This window comes from Vombatus ursinus, unplaced genomic scaffold, assembly GCF_900497805.2.
Source record: "Vombatus ursinus unplaced genomic scaffold, bare-nosed wombat genome assembly UNPS02012901.1, whole genome shotgun sequence".
In the NCBI taxonomy this organism is placed as follows: Eukaryota; Metazoa; Chordata; class Mammalia; order Diprotodontia; family Vombatidae; genus Vombatus; species Vombatus ursinus.
Genome location: NW_020952679.1, coordinates 917,285 through 935,417, shown reverse-complemented (window position 1 = coordinate 935,417; position 18,133 = coordinate 917,285). Strand labels below are relative to the sequence as shown.

At 46.1% G+C, this 18,133-nt stretch overlaps 1 protein-coding gene across 1 annotated transcript in view; it reads right to left on the bottom strand.

Moving 5' to 3' along the window:
- LOC114040263 (aryl hydrocarbon receptor-like) overlaps positions 1–18,133 on the bottom strand; it is a 90,985-nt gene that overhangs the window by 66,409 nt on the left and 6,443 nt on the right. The window contains 1 exon segment of the mRNA XM_027858301.1: positions 14,259–14,446. Within this exon segment, the coding sequence (XP_027714102.1) occupies positions 14,259–14,446 (188 nt within the window).

Below are 18,133 nucleotides of genomic sequence, written 5' to 3'. Positions count from 1 at the left end.
GGGACAGCCTGGGCAAAGATGTGGAGGTGGGAGATGGAATATTGACTTGGGGAACCGGCAGAAAGCCAGTTTGCGAATATTTGGGGGGTAGTATTGAGCTGTCACATCCTCTGGCTACGCCAACGGCAATTTAGAATGTTTAAGTATACCAGAATTGGCAGCAGATGCCTGGAGTGCGAATCCTGTCTGTGCCACTTGTCACTCAATATCTCGATTCGGTTTTCTCTTCTAAAATAAAGGAGCTCAATGGGATGTCCTCAAAGGTCCATTCCAGCTCCGAAGCTCTGACCTTGGGATCTCAAAGCCCAGAATGCTCCCAGCGCTCTGGGCAGTCCACACCACTGTAGAGCATCTCCCCAGGATGGCATCTTTGTCCAAAGAGATGCTACCAAATCTGGAGGTGGAGCAGGAAGAGTCAGAATTGCTCCCCCACCCCCACCTCGGCTGAAGGAGAGGGAGGAAGGAAAGAAAGAGCTTGGCCTCCAAGGCTGAGGCAAGATCAAAGGACGAAGCGGGGACTCCTGGGCTTAACAGAATTAATCCCTCAGAGCCTCTGTGTCTGCCCTCGGCCCACAGCTCACACTGCCTGGGTGAGCTCTCGCCTGAACTGACGCCGAGCTGCAGATCTGTGGGGCACGTGGGCCAGAGGAAAATGTTAAAGCCCATTGGGAGAGGGCACTCCTAGATGCCCATGCACGCCCAAGCACAGCAACCTTGCTTGCTCCCTCCCCGTCCCGCCCCAGGACACGCACTCACGAGGAGGGGAATAAAACCAGCCCATGGAAGGTAGCTGATTTCATCATCTAATAGTCATAGTGACAATGATGTAAGAGAGAAAAATAAGAGAGAGAAATAAGAACTGGCAATTTCATTGGTGTAGGGAACTCCCAGGAGAGGAAAAACCCCCACCAATGCAAATCAGCACCTTTTCTATAACTTAGAGTCTTAGAGAGCTGCCAAGCACAGAGAGGATAACGACTTACCCAGGGTCTCACAGTCAATATTGTTGTTCATCCTTCATTTTTTGAAGAGAACTAAAGACATCATGGGCGATGTCTTGACCTGCACGTGAATTGGACTTAAGTGAGGCAGAGCTGCACAAAGTTGTCAGCCTCACTCTCTCTTCTTGAGTCTCAGCCAATGTAAGACAGGCCTCTGAAGCCAGGTTCTCATGGCCCCAAGAGCAGCTCTTTATATCTGATGAAGGGGCCCCATCTCTGTCTCTGATGAAGGGGCCCCATCTCTGTCTCTGATGTAGGGGCCACCTCTTTCTGTCTCCGACTCAGGGGCTGCACCTCAGTGCTAGAGGAGCTGACGATGTTATAGGGTAGCCCTTTTGAGGAACACAATAGCCCTGCAGGCAGACCCAAGGGTATTATTATCCCCATTTTACAGAGGGGCAAGCTAATGCTCTGAGATGCTGGAAATGAATCTACGGAGTCAATGAGTTCAGAGAATAAAAGCACAAATCTCTACTGAGCTAATAACTCCACAAACTAAAAAGCCACCCAAAATTTGAGGAAGTGGCCAGCAGAAGAGGGATCAGCCTGGTTCTTTCTGCTTGACACCAGAAGGCAGAACTGGGAGTGAGTTTGCCGAGGCAAGTTTTAGCTCACCACGAGGAAGAGCTTCCTCACACTGAAAGAAGGTTGGGAGTGGAAAGGGCTGCTTCATGCTGAAAGAGGTAGTGAGTTCCCCATCCCCAGAAATCTTCAATTAAAGATTGGGTGACCATTTACTGTCGATGTCATAGACAGGATTACTGTTCATGTGCAAGTGGGAAGAGATGGGCTCTGAAATTCGGTGATTCTGAGCATTATTTCAAACTGGTTTAAATTCAACCCTGAGGGGGTCTAAAGAATGGGGGTGGTGGTGAGTGAGACACATATCAGCAAGCCCTTTTCCATAAGGCTGGAATTTGGAGTCAGAAGCGATAAATATTTCCTCTAGCTATCGGATTAGTCTCTTCATTGTAACAAAAAGAAGCCAGATTTTCCTATGGATAGAACACTGGACTTAGAATTGAGAAGACCTGAGTTGAAATCCCTTTTTACTAATTACTAGCAGTTTAACCTCAGAGAGGAGTGTCTGACATATGTTTTAAAGAGAGACTCCAAGCAGGAGTGAGCAGCTAATATTTATGGAGCACTTAAGGCTGCCAGGCCTCATTTTACAAAGATGATCTTGTTAGATCCTCCCAACAAACTGTCAAGTAGGTGCTATTATTATGGTTTTACTCATGAAGAAACTGAAGTCCAGAGGGGAAGTTACTTGTTCAAGGCCAAACAGCCGGTAAGCAGTAGAGGCAAGATTGGAACCCAAGTCGTTTGACTCCGATCCGATGCCCATTGCGTGAAGATGCACTCGGCCAAGCCCCAGGAGCCCAGACAGAGAAGAATAAAGAGCCTCCTGGGAATAATTACAGAGCCCTCTTTGCCTCTTACCACTGATTCCTCCCTGGCTGCTTCCTGGCTCGTTTTCCCCACCCTATCTCCTATTACAAGATACAACAGCATCCCGGACTGTCCTGGTGACGTCTGTCCTGTCACTGGACTTTGATGACTCAGGGAGAGAGAGTGAGGCTGATGGCTTTGTGCCCCTCTGCCTCTCTTAAATCCAATCCATGAGCAAGTCAAGACATCACCCTCTGCTTGTACTGGTCCCTTTTCAAAGGAAGGATCGACAGTAATAGCGACAACATCCCAATGGTTGCTCACACTCAAGCTTTGCCGCTCCAAGTCGGCCTCATTGCAGCTGCAGAGGGATCTTCCTAAAGGTCTGACCACATCACTCTCCTGTCTAATAAATTCCAACGATTCCCTCTTGTCAGCAGGACCCAACTGAAGCTCTTTTTCAGTCATTTAAGGCCTTTACAATGGGCTTCCTGCCGACTTTCCCAGCTTTCTTACATCCTACTTCCTTTCATATTCCCAAAATCCAGCCCAACTGTCCTTTTGTTTCCCATGCCTGCACTTTAGCACAGGCTGTTCTTCGTGACAGGAATGCCCTCCCTCCTCACTTCTAGCAGCCTGGATCCCTGGTTGTCCTCCAGCTTGGCACCACCACTTCTACACAATGCCTTTCCTGCTCCCTCCAAATCCCCTTGAATCTCTCTGAATCTACTTACATGTACTGTACATATATGTACAGTGGAGTGGAAGGCGGGGGCTGACTCACTTTGGTCTTTGGGACCCTAGCACCAAACACAATGCCCTGCACGTGGGGGTGCATGATAAATGCTTGTTGATGGACGGATAGACTGGACCACCCTCCCAGAGAGCCCCACCTTGAGGCCCGATTACTCCAGGGAAGATCTCCTGGTGGGACTCTGCCTCTCACAGTCCACCTCCCCCACTAGGAGGCCCTCTAGAGCCCCTCCAAGCACAGTGTCTGTGCCCCACACCTACTTATCTGGGACAGGGTCTCAGGGGGCCAGCAAGTGCAATGCCAGGCAGTGGTGTGAAGTAGCAGTCAGTCTGAGGCTGCCTTCGTAAAGACAGTTCACATCTGTTTGCCACATTTGCCAGGTACTTTACAAATATTATCTCCTTTGATCTTCACAATACCCTTAAGAAGTGTGAGCTGGGGACACAAGGGTCTCTGCCCTCAAGGGGTTTATGTGGTATTTAAGAAATGTTTGTTCAGTTGAATTGATTTGTCTGCCAGGAAAAGATCCTTCACAGGCCCACAGGAGGCCAATCAATCCTCAAGCATTGTTAAACACCCCCTTAGTGACAAAAGTAGTCCTTGATCTCAGGGTGACTGAACCCCTCCAAAGCTGTCCAGAGAGACTGAATGTATCTATATTGGCATCTCTAAAATGCGTGAGAGTGTGTGAGAGAGAAATATAAGGTCATGGGTGGGGGGGCCCCGGCGGGACCAGAGAAGGAAGACAGGAGCAGATAATGACCCTGACGCGACAGATATACATACTCAGTTCAAACATAAGCCCCTGTCAGAGCCGGGTCTGGGCCTTCTACCCAAGCTCCCCTGGGGGAGAACGTGGCCTCACCTTTGTGTTGTGACATATGAAAAGTTGGAGAGATGTAGTTTCCAGGTAATTAATCATTTTATTAACCATGCTAGCAATAATTAATGAAAGGGTCAGTGGCACTCTCAAATGCCAGAGACCCCTCGGGGAATCCACTCCATGAGGAGATGCCCTTGGAAGAGAGGGCGTTCCTAAGCAATCAATTCTGATTGGTTAACAAGTAATGAAAGAATGAATATTATAATGAGAGGCGGACTTATCCCAAAGAGAGGCTGGGGTGGGGGTGGAATGTGACTCTGATGAATCTGGTCAAAAAGACTTGTCTATGCCCATATCACCCTGGGTAGGGCAATCTAGATGAAAGGAGGAATCCACTGCCACTCAGGCCTTTCCCATTAAAACACAGTGGGCAGAATCACAAATTCACTTACATTCGTTTTCCAGGTTGGGTGGGGTCTGAACAAAATTGAGGAGAATGCTAGAGAATGAGGAAAAAGAAGGGAAAAAACCCTGGAGCTCCCCAGTAGTAAAAGGTTATTAACGTAAAAGAAATACCCATTTCTCTGTGTGTGGCTGTGCTGGAAACAGCTCAGCAGGAGAATCTGTCCCACAGGTGGGACAGGACTTGGTGCCGTGGGAGACTCAGTAATGAAATCCGCAGCTATTTGCCTTGTGGGCTATTGTGGTGGTGGTGGCGGTGGGTGAGGCGGCAGGGAGGCGGGGACAAGCAGACAGTACCACCTAAAAGACAGGATCCCAAAGGATTGCAGGGATGTACATTTTTTTCAACACAGAGAAAAAAGAAGCTCCTCCTTCCATCTGCTGGGCTAAGAAATCATCTCTTCAGGTGCAGGCCCTTGAGAAGTGGGGAGAGGTGATCTTTTAGGAGAAGCCCACCTTCGCCAATTCTCCTAAGTGAGATCTTCCAGTGCTATGACAGAGAAAGTCGCCCTCTCTCTGGAGGGGCAGCAGAATGTAGTGGAGGGGGTAGCCCTTGGGTTTGAGTTCTGAATCTGCTACTTACTGTTGTGTAGCCTTGGGGACAGTTGGGTGGGGCAGCAGATAGAGCCCTGAGCCTGGAATCAGGAAGACCTGAGTTCAAATACAGCCTCAGAAGACACTTAATAGCTGTGTGACCCTGGGCAAGTCACTTTACACAGCTTGTCTCAGTTTGCTCATCTGTAAAATGAGTTGGATAAGGAAATGACAAACCACTCCAGTATCTTTGCCAAGAAAACCCAGAATGGGGTCACAGAGAGTCAGACATGACTGAACAGCAGCAAACATCCTTGGGAAAGGCTCTGGACCTCTCTGACCCTGTTTCCTGACAAAATAAAGATCCTAATGACTGCCCGGCCTCCCTCAAAGGGTTTATGTAAGAATACCACAAAGCTTCAGATGTAGAAACCTTATGGGAAGTGCTCTCCTGAGGTCCAGCTTTGTTATTCCCTTCTGGAGTCCTGGTGTAATAAACTTTGTGACTCACTTAATCAGCTCATCCCTCTTGAATACATCTCCCTCGCTGTTCATGGTAAGGTCCTGAAGAATCCAACAGAAGTATCTAAAGGGTATAGCAATCAATACTGTTGCAACTAACTTAAGTATTTCTCCTCTGTTCCATTAACCCAGAGGCCTTTGGGCTTTGAGTACTTTTAGGTAATTAATTAATACATAAATAAACAGAGTGAGATGTCATAGAATAAATGGATGGGCATTTCTTCAGGGATAGCTCCTACCTAGGGGCTCATTCCTGCAAGCCAGTGAAAAGCAGAGCCCCCTCCACCTTTCCTTGCTCCCCTAGGATCTCCTCAGGCTCTCTCTAACAGCTCAAGAGCTCCCCAGATCAGGAAGCCTCCAGGCTTACCCTGGTCTGGACTTTGGCTCAGTTCCAAAGGAAGCCAGAGGCTCTCCTGGTGGTGGGTGGGAGAAAACAAGAGGTATTGAGGTCTGTGAGAGCTAGATGACTCCAGACTTAGTAATAACTCCTTCCCAGGCCTCCTGATACCCGGTGGTCTGTCGACCGAAGCCCTAAGTGGACTCTCTCTGAGCAAAATGAAGCTGCCTGCCTTCTTCTGGGGAAGCTGAGCAGAACTGGAGCAGGGGACATCATTCACATAAGAATTCTGGACTCTGGATGCTTTCTAGCCCAAGCCGGGGAGATCCCTGGTCCAGATCTTTGGATGGGGACTCAGGGAGGAGGATATTCCAGCATTCTTGTATGGGGATTGGATGAGATCACAGATTCTCTGAGTTGGAAAGGACTTCAGAGAGCCTCTTCATTGACTCATCTAAAGAGAACAGTGCTGGTTAACAGAAAGTGAGCAAAAATGAATGTCTTCCAACCACTTCTCTTCTCTTCTCTTGGGATCAGTTTCCTCATATGTAAAATGGGAGATTTGAACTAGACAGTTTCTAAGGTCTTTTCTAGTTCTGTGTCTAGTTCTGTAAGATCCTAAGAATCAGAAGTGTTTGATGTGACCTCAGCAGCATCCCGGTTCCGCCGTATCTGCAGATATCCACCATATCTGTCTCTACTGGGTGTACCATTCTACACTATAGAAAGCCTCTTCCAACTGCCCAGTGTCCAGAACACCAAGAGGGCCTGAACCCCATTTAGGATCTCATAAAACTGATTCCTGAACCCTTGTCTTACCTCCAGCCCTTCCCATTGACCTTAAATCCCTGTCAACAGCTGGTGACCATTCCCCAGACCTGCTGAGTGATCCCAGGCCAGCCACCTTAGCCATTTCACATATACATGGGAGGTGAATGAGCTGGTCAGGATTCTGAAAATGAAGGGAATAAAGGGTTTCCTGATGGGGACCTCACTTGCCTATTTGGACCTGGGGAAACAGGTCAAGGAAACTTGCAGCAATGAAAAGTAGTGCTTAGGCTGACAAGTAGAAAATGAGGGATGATCACAAGAGAGTCCAAAGAATGCAATGGCAAATACTGAGAAAGAAAGTTCTGGATCTGGAGTCCATGAACCCTCATGGAGTCAGGAGATAGACTTTAGAACTTGGATGGAGAAATGTTATATTTTTATTTTCACTCATCTCAAACTGAAATTTAGTATTTTCTTCAATTACTTAAATAAAATATAATTTTGAGAAGGGGCCCAGACCCAGATTGCCAAGGAGTTCTCTAAGACTCATCAAAGGTTAAGAACCCCTGAGCTAGAGGAAGTCAAGTCAACAAGCAATTATTAAACACCTACTATATGCCAGGTACTATAATAAGCACTAGGGATACAAAGCAAGACCACACACACACACACACACACACACACACACACACGCACACACACGCACACACACACACACAGAGCCCATACAAAACAGTCCCTACATTCAAGGAGCTCACAATCCAAAGAGGGAGACAAAATGCAAACAACTATGTACAGACAAGATGCAGGCGAGACAAACTAAAGATCATCTCCAAGGGAAGGCACGAAGGTTGAAGAGGACAAGAAAAGGCTTCGGGCAGAGGGTAGAACCTTCTTATAGAATCTCAGCTCAGACTTGAAGGAAGCTGGGGAAGCCAGGAGGTGGAGATGAGGAGGGAGGACATTCTAGGCATGTGGGACAGCCAGTCAGTGGAAATGCCTGGAGCTCAGAGACAGAGGATCCTGTGTGAGGGAAGGCAAGGAGGTCAATGCCAATGTCTCACAAAGGACATGGAGGTGGGGGTGGGCATAAGGTACAAAAAGACAGGAAATGTGGAAGGCAGGAAAGCCTCTGTTGGCTGGGAAGATCCTCCTTTCGAGGTTCAAGAAAGCTCTCAAACAAGAGACTCACAAGATGAGAAATAGGAGACTTCCCTGTAGAGCGAAAGCCCCCATCAGTGAGGTCCCTAACTTACTGTGCTGCCAAGTATTTGACCAATATTTATCTGGTTCTAACTGGAGTCTAATAGAAAGAGCATTGGACTGAGAGTCAGAGAATTTGAATCCTACCTCTCCAACTGTCTTACTGTGTGACACTGGGCAAAGCCCTTAACCTCTCTGATTAAATTATATGTGTTAAAAACTACTGACCTCCTAGTGGTGCTGAGAGGAAAGTAGTTGGTAAACCTGAAAGCACATAAAAATATGAGCTACTATTCTCAACACAAACTAGGGGACAGCGGCCTAGAAACAAAGAGTACTGGGGGTAGGGAGGGGGAGAGGCTGGCCCAATAGTCAGGAAGACCTGAGGTCAAGTCCTGTCTCTTAAACATCCTAGTTGTATGACCCTGAGCTAGCTACTTAACCTCTCAGGGCCCCAGGCAATTCCCTAAGGCTGCAAGTCCCACAACTGTATCAAATAAAGGTCCAAATTGCCAAGAACAAGAGGAGGGCGAGTCAAAACAAACCTAAGGTTTCACCTTATCTGTGCACACTGGAAAAGATGGCCAAAGATGAGCTAGCTCCCCGAGACTGAGCAGCATGTGATATACCAACAGACCCCTGCTCTTCTTGTGCTGGACTACCCAAGCATCTCGGTGATCTGTCTTTGGCCTTTTCATCAATGACTTGCTTGAAGACTTAGATGTAGGAAGCTCCATAACACCACTAACACGAGCCCCTTAGGATCAGGGTTAGGGATAACTCCACGGGGTTAACCCTTCCTGCAGATTACAGCCTAGCCAGGTGACTCTTTTCTGAGTCCTCCCGTAGAGCAATCCTACAAAGAGAGTTCACTCAATGGAGTGGAGAGCCCCCCTCTGTGCCCTTTAATAGTCTCTCATGATACTTATCATATTGGGCACTGACCAGAAGGGGAGAGGGCTGCTAGTTAGTATCAGAATCAAGCTTTGAACCCAGGTGCCAAGTCCCTAATCCCTGCAATGCCTCCCTCTTGAACTGTCATGAGGATAAAATGAAATAATGTTTCTATAACATGGTCTACCTGAATATTAGTTCTTGTGGAGACAGTGGGGTATAGTGCTATCCCTTTGAGCATGAGTGATCCTCAGAAGATCTGTTCCCTTTCTTAAGACCTCAGTTTCCTCAACTGGAATGAGAGAGTTGGACTAGATGGATTTTAAGGTCCCATTCAGCTCTGAACCCTATGGTCTTAGCAGGAAGGTCAGGGAGTAGTAGAATTCCCATCATTGGACATCTTCAAACAGACCGTCTGGTCACTTGTTGGAGATATTTTTGTTCAAGGAAGAAATGGATTGAGTGTTCTCTGAGGTCCTTTCCAACTCTGAGATGCTGGGATAAAAGGGAGGGATGCAGTAATATCCCCAAAGCAGATCTTGACAGCAGCTTCAATGGGTTGCCTCTAGCTCAGGGAGGGATGAACTTAAACCCTGCTGTGATTGTCCACAGGCTTGTAGCTCTCAATGTGTGAATGTGAGTGTATCCACCTTTTTATACTGAATTTCATTTTCCATTCCAAATTCTCTCCCTTCCCCTAACTCCCACTCCTTGCCTTAAGAAGGCAAGAGGTCAAAAAAATCTGTTATAAGTTATGCAAAACAAACTTCTGTATTGGCCACGTTCTGAAAAAAAAAGACTATATATATATGCACATATATTCTTCAATTTGCACTCTAGATCCATCAGCTCTCTGCCTGGAGGGAGATAGCATGTTTCAACCTGAGTCTTTGGGAGCTGTGGTGGGTCAGAGTTACTAAGTATTTCACAGTCAATTATCTTTACAATGTTGCTGTTACTGTGTAAATTGTTCTCCTGGTTCTGCTCACTTTGTTCTACATCAGTTCACATAAGTCTTCCCAGATTTTTCTGAAACCATCCCCTTCATCACTGCTTACAACACATTATTCCATCTCATTCATAGATTGTTAAATAAAGAAGACTTGAAATCCTCCCATTAACATTTCCACCATCTCTAAGTACATCCAAATCAGGAGAGAATGTTTGGCAGCGAAACACCAGGCTGTTACTAAGCAATTAATTGTGCTAGGTCTGTAATTAGGCAGATCAGGTCTGACCCTCACAGGTGCTCTCTTAATAACAAATGAGGTTTGCTGGGATAGGAACAATTGGCCATGGTTTTTAACTAGACCTTAGCAGCCTTTGACAGCAGATATAGCACAGGATTTGGAATCAAAAGCCCTGAGTTCGAATCCATCTCTGCCACTTATGACTTGTGTGACCTTGGGCAAGTTACCTAATTTTCTCCCTGAGCCCCAGTTTTCCCCTCTTTGAAATGAGAGGGTGAATGACCTTTGAGGTTCCTTCCAGCTCTAAGTCTATGGGACTCTGATCTTAAGTTCTTTTACCTGGCCTCAGTTACGTGGCCTCAGTTACGTGGCCTCAGTTTTTTTTTTTCTTCTGTAAAATGAGGGGATTGAAACTAACGGTCTCTGAAATCACTTCCCACTGAGGTCCATGGGCCCACGACTTTCCTTGCCAGTGAAGGGTGAGGAGGATTGTCTGTGGAATTACAGATTTGTGGCTTAGTTTGGAGCAACACCTGCCCTAGGAAGATCTCAGGTAGGACCTTCCCAGATGATGCTCTCCTTGACTGCCTCCTTATGGGGGAGAAGTGAGAGTGGGATCTCCCAGAGGATAGAGCCAGAGATTCAGCAGGGTCTGCAGCCTGCATGGAGTCTGTGACAGATTGGTATGTGAAGACCAGTCTATCTGAATTCAAAAGGGTGGCACTGCCAAGAGCTCAGCTCTAAAAGAAGAATGACTGGATCCCAGGCAATCATAAAGCTAGCTGGCAAGGTCTGGAGAGGGTGGGAGCTACCACACAGCAGGTAGTAACAGCAACAGCAATAATGGCTCATCCTTTGACATTTCCTCATCTGTAAAAAGAAGGGAAAAATACCAACCTCGAAGGACTGTGGAGAAGCTCAAGTGAGGTTGTCTATGAAATATGCTACATAAATCTTCACACTCAGTATATATTATCTTTCTCTGAGTGAGTAATATAGCAGGAGACAAGTGGAGACTTCTTTTCACAGTTCAAGTTGAATTAAGGATAATAAACTAGTATTCCATCCCAGGTAAATTCTATTGACAGTATATTAAATAAAATAATTTGGGTGGGGGAGAGGTTGGACCTCCCCTATGATTTCATTGCTGTGAGGAATGCTCAATGTAAATTCCCTCCACCGATTCAAATTAGCAACTCATCTGTAACTTATAGCATTAGGCATGCCCCAGGCATCCTGTGGTTAATTGACTTGCCAGTAGCCACACAGCCAGGGTATATCAAAGGAAAGACTCGAACCCAGGTCTTTTTGATTTCAAGGCCAGCCCTCTATTCATTATACCAGACTGCCTCTAAATCAATCTTAAGGAACAAATTAAAATGTAAATGTGAAATTTGGGGTTCTTTTTTCCTCAAGTGATGCAGAACCCTTCCCTTAGCCTCTAATGATGTTCTGATCATGTCACCTCCCTGCTCAAGAAACTCCACTGGCTTCCTATTGCCTCTAGAATAAAATACAAAATCATTCAGCACCAATCTCTCAGGCCCATTGTGAGAATCAATTGAGATCAGATGTGCAAAGGGCTCTGTCAGTCTTCAAGTGAGAAGCAATGTCAGAATGCATTAATATCTTCCTTGTCATTATTGTCCCCTTCTCTTTTGGCCTGAAGACACTTCCTTTAATGGAGATGGGTGTTTCTCTAGCCTGTGACTTCAGGTGCATAAATATCATGGATCTACCCAACTTTAAATTTAGACAGGACCCCAAAGATCAAGTAATCCAAGCTATTGCCCCATACACAGCTTCCTGGCAAATAGTCACAACTTCATTTGACCATGTCTAGTCACAGGGAACTCACTACTGATCCTGCCCCCCAAACCCCCAATCTTCCAAGGCAGCCCATTCCATTTTTCTTTTTTTTTTTTTTTAGCCAGCCTTAACTGTGATGCTAGTAAGTTCTTTTCCACATCGAGCTTCAGGCTGCCTTCCTGTAACTGCCACTGACTGGAAGACTGTTCCTTGCTCTGTCAATGGGAGGTCCATCCAGAATGAGCACATGCCCTGCCTTCTTGCAGCTCCATCTATCAAGCAAGCAATCCACAAGCATGTATTAAACCCCTGCACTGTGCAGGCTCTGAGCTAGGACCTGGAAATCCAAAGGTGAAACTAAAAGTCCCTACCCTCCAAGAGACTGTATTTCATTGAGAGATGAAGTGTTCATGTATAAGTATATACAGCAGAAATAAACTGAACAGACCCACAGCACCAACACAAAGTTGTTGGATGGGGTGGACACTCGCCAAGAGTGTGGGTAGCTCTTCCTGTGGCTTGCACTGAGCACCTTTGAATTGAAAACACCAGATCCAGCCTGAAAATAAAGGTTTTCTTAGATCCCTTCCCCAGCCCTCATCCTGCTGATTTTGCCATTCACAATCCAGTCAAGATCAAGGGCCATTCTGAAGCCAGGACCTCTGTTCTTGGGTTCTGGATCCTTGCAAGTCCTTCTCTTCTGGGCTTGTGTCCAGCCTCAAAGCATGAGATAGAAGGTAGAAGGTACTACACCTCCTGGGGAGGCACTTGGTGATTATTTCCTGACTGACTGAGAAGAGACCTCAGTAGGAAAATAGGTTCCACAAGGATCTCCTACAGAAATGGCACCCACTGTCACCCATGCCTGGAATACAATTGCCTCCTCCCCTCAACCTCTCAGAATCCCTAGTTTCTTTCAAGCCTTCACTAGAGCACCACCCTCTCCATGAATGAAGCCTTTCATCATCCCCCACCTACCAATTCTACACCCTCCCAAACCACTTTAAATCTATTTTGTATCCATTTTACTTTACGTTATATTTATCTGTGTATAAAAAGTACACACTTTGTATATACCTAGTATACTATGTATGCATGTTGTTGGGGCAGCTAGGTGGTGAAGTGGATAGAGTGCCGGGCTTGGAGTCAGAAAGACTCATCTTTGTGAGTTCAAATCTGGCTTCAGATTTCTAGCTTTGTGAACCTGGGCAAGTCACTTCACTCCTCATTTTCCTCATCTGTAAAATGAGCTGGAGAAAGAAATGGGAAACCACTCCAGTACCTTTGCCAAGAAAACCCCCAATGGGGTCACAGAGAGTCAGGCGTGACTGAAAGAACAGGACAATAACATATATGTTTTTCTCATGATAGAATGTAAGTACCTTGAGGGCAAGGATTGTTTTATTTCTATCTGTGTATGTTCAGCACCAAGGTCAGTAATTGTCACTTAGCAGGGACTTAACTACTTGTTGACTTACTGCTTACTTGTTATTCTTGGCAGAGCACACTGGGAGGTGATGGGTGACCACAAAACTTAGGTAAGATATGGTTCTTCATGCTTCCGGTCTAGGGGTTTCTTTGAGACACATGAATATGAATTAAGAATTAGAAGTAGACTAATTTCCCATCATCACAGACCACAAAGACTGCCACATGAGGAAGAAGTATTTATGATGCCCACAAAGACTTTGTTCATGGGTCATGAGGTCAAAGTTAAGTTTCAAAGTCATTGGGGCTCTTTGTTCTGAAATAAGACTACATGATTTAGAGGGGTCATTGAATTTCTCAGAAGGCGCAACAGTTAACCAAAAGCCAGAGGGGAGAAGGCGAAGGGAAGAAATTGGACAGTTGTAAACCATCCATACCCTATCCAAGGAAGGCCATGGTGCAAAACCCACCTGCAATGCCAAACTATATCAGCCATTGTATCTGAGCTTGGCCTTAGATTAACAAGGCAGATGCTCCAGCTCATCGAGATTCGGAATTTTCTGCCCTTGTCCAAACTGGAATTTGCAACTCTGTTTCCCACTGTACCCAGGAACACGTGCCTGCGGCATGGCACTGTGCCTCATGCGCCTACATTCCCAAAGCAACTTCCCAGCTTAAATATGGCACCATGTGACCACAACCCATCAACTAGTGGTCAACCAGCATCAGAACTGGGGCTGGATTACTGACATTTGACCCAAGGCACTGAATTTAAAGGATAGCAATGGCTCTTGTAGTCCTTAGATGTAATAGAAACAACAAAGCTTATCACCAAATGGCAAGAATAAAAGTTAAAATTGGAACTCCTAGAGGCAGCAGTACGCTGTTGTGACTCCTCTCTGCTCCTCCCCTTCTCAGCGGCTTCTTCAGAAGGGGCCTCACAAACGTCCTCCAAGGGCTCTCAGTCTCTGCTAACAGAGTGTTCACCCCCATCCCCCAACTGAGAGCATCTTTCATCTTGTTTTCCATGGAAACAACAATTCCTAAGTAGGGCTCTGCTGCTGACCTCCCAAGCAGGCTCACAGGGTGGATGTCTGGATTTGGTAATACCCAGTGGGAGCCCATGTACACATCTTACCTTCGAAGTAGCCCTTTACCTTCAGGTAACCCACAGCCAGCCTGAGGATGGAAAGCTTGTCCAGCCGGGCCCGGACGTCCTCGGGAAAGGGTAACAAGTTGGTAAGTTGGTTGAGCTCCTGATTCAGACGGTCCCGGTGTCTTTTTGAAGGGTTGAATTTGGTGCCCTCAGGAGGGGGTGGCTTGGGACTATTGAATAGAAAAAAAAAGGAAGGAGATTATGATCGAGTTACCTAGGCAGGTCTGCATCTGTCTTTTAGATTAAGTATTATCCAAACCAGTGGAATTTCTGAAGTGATACCACCTGGTAAAACTGTCTCAACCCTGCTGATCCTCAAAGGCCCAGCTCAAATGCAGTATCTCCCATGATGCCTCAGGACTGAGCATCCTCTGCTCACAACTTCTATAAGAATAGCTCTGCTTTGTGGATTTCAAAAACACCTGGGAAGACTTACATGAACTGATGCTGAGTGAAGTGAGCAAAACCAGAAGGACACTGCACACAAACAGTAATACTGTGCAATGATCAACTCTGAATCACTTAGCTCTTCTCAGCAATACAGAGATCCAAGACAGTTCTGCAGAACTTTGGATGAAAAATGCATCTACCATCGGAGAAAGAACTGATGGAGTCTGAATGCAGATTGAAACACACTTTTTTCACTTTTAGGAGTTTTGGGTGATTTTTTCCTTTTGTTGTTTCTTCTTTCACAACATGACTAATGTGGAAATATGTGTTACATGACTGCACATGCGTAACCTATATCAGATTGCTTGCTGTCTTGGAGAGGTAAGGAGGGAGAAAAATCTGGAACTCAAAATCTTTCAAAAAGTGAATGTTGAAAGTTGTCTTTACATGTGATTGAAAAAAAAATACTATTAAATTTAAAAAGGAATAGCTCTGCACCAAAATTATCTTCTATTTTGTGACCCTGGGCAAGTCACTTACCTGCTCAGCCTCAGTTTCCTCATCTGTAAAATGGGGCCAATACCATCTACCTCACTGGGTTTTTATATATTTTTATATATACAAATTAATTTAGAGACAGACAGATAAATGGGTGGACTGGTAGATGATAAATAGGTAGACAGCATTTTGCAAACATAAAAAAATGTCATTTTTATCACATATTCTGCATGTACCTATAAATGTACATACCATCTTCTCTAGCTAAGCTATGAGCTCCTTGAAGGCATGAACTGTTTTTGCCAGGGCCTAGACGATGACTGGCGCTTGATATCTTTTTAATAAAAACCCTTTGACCAACTAAGTAACATCAGCTAGTAATACCAGCACTTTCCATTTTACAAATCACTTTACACACATTATCCTATTTGATTTTTGCAACAACCCAATGCAATCAGTGCTGTTACTATTCCTTTTTTTTTCAGATGGAGTAACGGAGGTGCTCTTATTGCCCCTTTCTGCAGATGAGGAAGTGGAAGCTAGATCCCTTTGTGTTCCTTACCAGCTCTAAGGTTCCTGGATTCTGTGAAGCTTCTCCAGCCAGGCAGAATCTGCCACAAGCTGCTGGCAGAACCTTACAGAGTCAGAGACCCCTCCGTGCCCCTCAATATGCAACTTTCAACCACTTGTGCACTTCGTCCTGTGCTCCAAATCAGATATTATCCTCTCCTGAAGAGCCTCCCTCAAGGCTGGATGAATCACTCATTCTAAAGGCAAAATGAGACGGCACATCGACATCCCCCATCTTGCTTTTCTGTGCATCCCGTCTCCCCTTTCAAGGATGTGGTGTGAAACCAGAAAGTCCCCGCTCAGCCAGCAGCATTGCCAAGCTCCTCACCCTCCATGTAGACAATCAGACTTGAGGAAGGATTGTGTCGTTTAAACACTGAATTCACGACCTAAAGCTACTGAGGACGGCACCGGGGGAGGATCGCCACACCTCATCCATTCCTTGGTGGCCATCAACCTTCAGGCCAGGATATGCTTCAGAGCATAATTACTCTTCTCAAGAAAAGGAGCCTCCTCCAGTGGGACCCTGAGAGGGTCAGCCCGGGCCACAGAACCCTGGACTGGGAGTCTCACAGAGGATGGATGAACCCCCACCAAGCTCAGGCTCTCCTACTCATGCTCTCCTCATATTCTTAGCATTCACTCCCCTTTTCTTTTCTCCATCAGAAAAGGAGAAGGCACACTTTTGTAGAGATGTCGGGAGACACAGGGTGCAAAATATCACATCTTGTCAGATTTGTTTGATCGTGATTGGTTTTGGTTATTTTTTCTTCTTTTTTCTTTTTTTAATTCTTTGTTATGAGGTATAGCTCTGGGGAAGTAAAAGTGGGAGGCTAGAGGGGGAAATTAAGCAAAGTGAAAACAAAAGAAGTAAATAAAAATGTATTTAAATGGGGGAGGGCTCAGTTAGGAACAGTTGGAGAGGACCAGTTAGCTCATCAGTCCACCAAAGACAGCCCAGAGAATCTTGACCATGAAAGAAATTGATTCTATGATTTGTTCTCTGAGAGAGAACATTTGCAAACCCCATGCATGTCACCAAGTTTAGAAAAGCTTATCCCCAAACCTTCAGAACCACATACTCTCAGGTCACATGCAATTACGGTCTTCCTATAACTTCCATGACCAAACTGCAGTTGGCGTGCAATAATTGTGCAAATGAAAGTCTTGACTTTTTGTGTGTGCAAGGTAAAGAACCTGCCACAACCTGCATGGGAGTGGTGCTTATTTTCCTCAACTATGTGAACTTCCACACTTCTAGCACAGTGGTATTGATCAGTCTTGCCCCACAATCCTTGGGAGCAAAAGCGGAACCAAGTGGATTTCTGCATTTGTTTGTAAGCTGGCTATCCACAGGAAGTGCTTTGGCTCAGAGCTGAGAGAGTAATCACAGCTCCTCAGAGGCCATGAAGGCAGTCTGCCTGGTGGAGGGAGGAACCCTGGCTCTGGAGTCCTTGGATTCCAGGCTGGCAGGGGCTTTAGGAGCCACTGAATCCCACCCGTTTATTTTACAGGGGCCTAGGGAGGTGAAATGTCTTTCCCCAGGTCACACAGGTAGCAAACAGCAGAGGCGTGATTTGAACCCAGGTCCTCTGATTCCAAAGACCCCCTCTGCACCCCTGGGTTCTCTGCCTCTTTCCAGCTTTGCAGCCTTGGGGGAGGCCCCTCCCCAGCCTGTTACCCTTTCAGAGCCCAAGTTTTCTCATCTGTTACAGGAGGAGGTGGGGCCAAAGGGTCTTTGAGAGCCCTTCTCCCTCTGTAGCTAGGACTCTAGGAAAGCACAATGGATTTGGACGCAGTAGACCTGGCTTCGGATCGTGAATCTACTCACCTCTCTGGGTCCCAGTTTCCTCATTTATAAAAACAGGAGTTTTGACTAACAAACTTCTCTGTTTGGCCTTTGAAGCTTTTTATAACCTAGTCCCCTCCTCCCTTTCCAATCTTCTTACACATTATCCTCCAACACACATTCTTGAGCCCGATGCCACCCACCGGCCTCTTGGATCCTCCACCATCTCGGGGCTCCAGGTGTTTTCTCTGACTGTCCCCCATGTCTGGAATGCTCTCTGTCCACTCCAACTACACGCCTCCCTGGCTTCCTTTACAAGCCAGCTAAAGTCTCACTTCCTACAGGAGCCTCCCTGGACCCCTTCTAATTCCAGGGCCTTCCCTCTATTCAGTATCTCCTCCTTATCCTGTGTAGATTTTGTCTGCATGTTGTCTCACCCATTCCATTGTAAGCTCCTCGAGGGCAGGGACTGTCTTTTCCCTCTTTTTGTATCCCAATATTTAGTGTGGTGCTTGCCACGTGGTAGGCAATTAACAAATGTTAAGATGGGGCTGAATTTTTTCCTTCTCTCTCTCTCTCTCTCTCTCTCTCTCTCTCTCTCTCTCTCTCT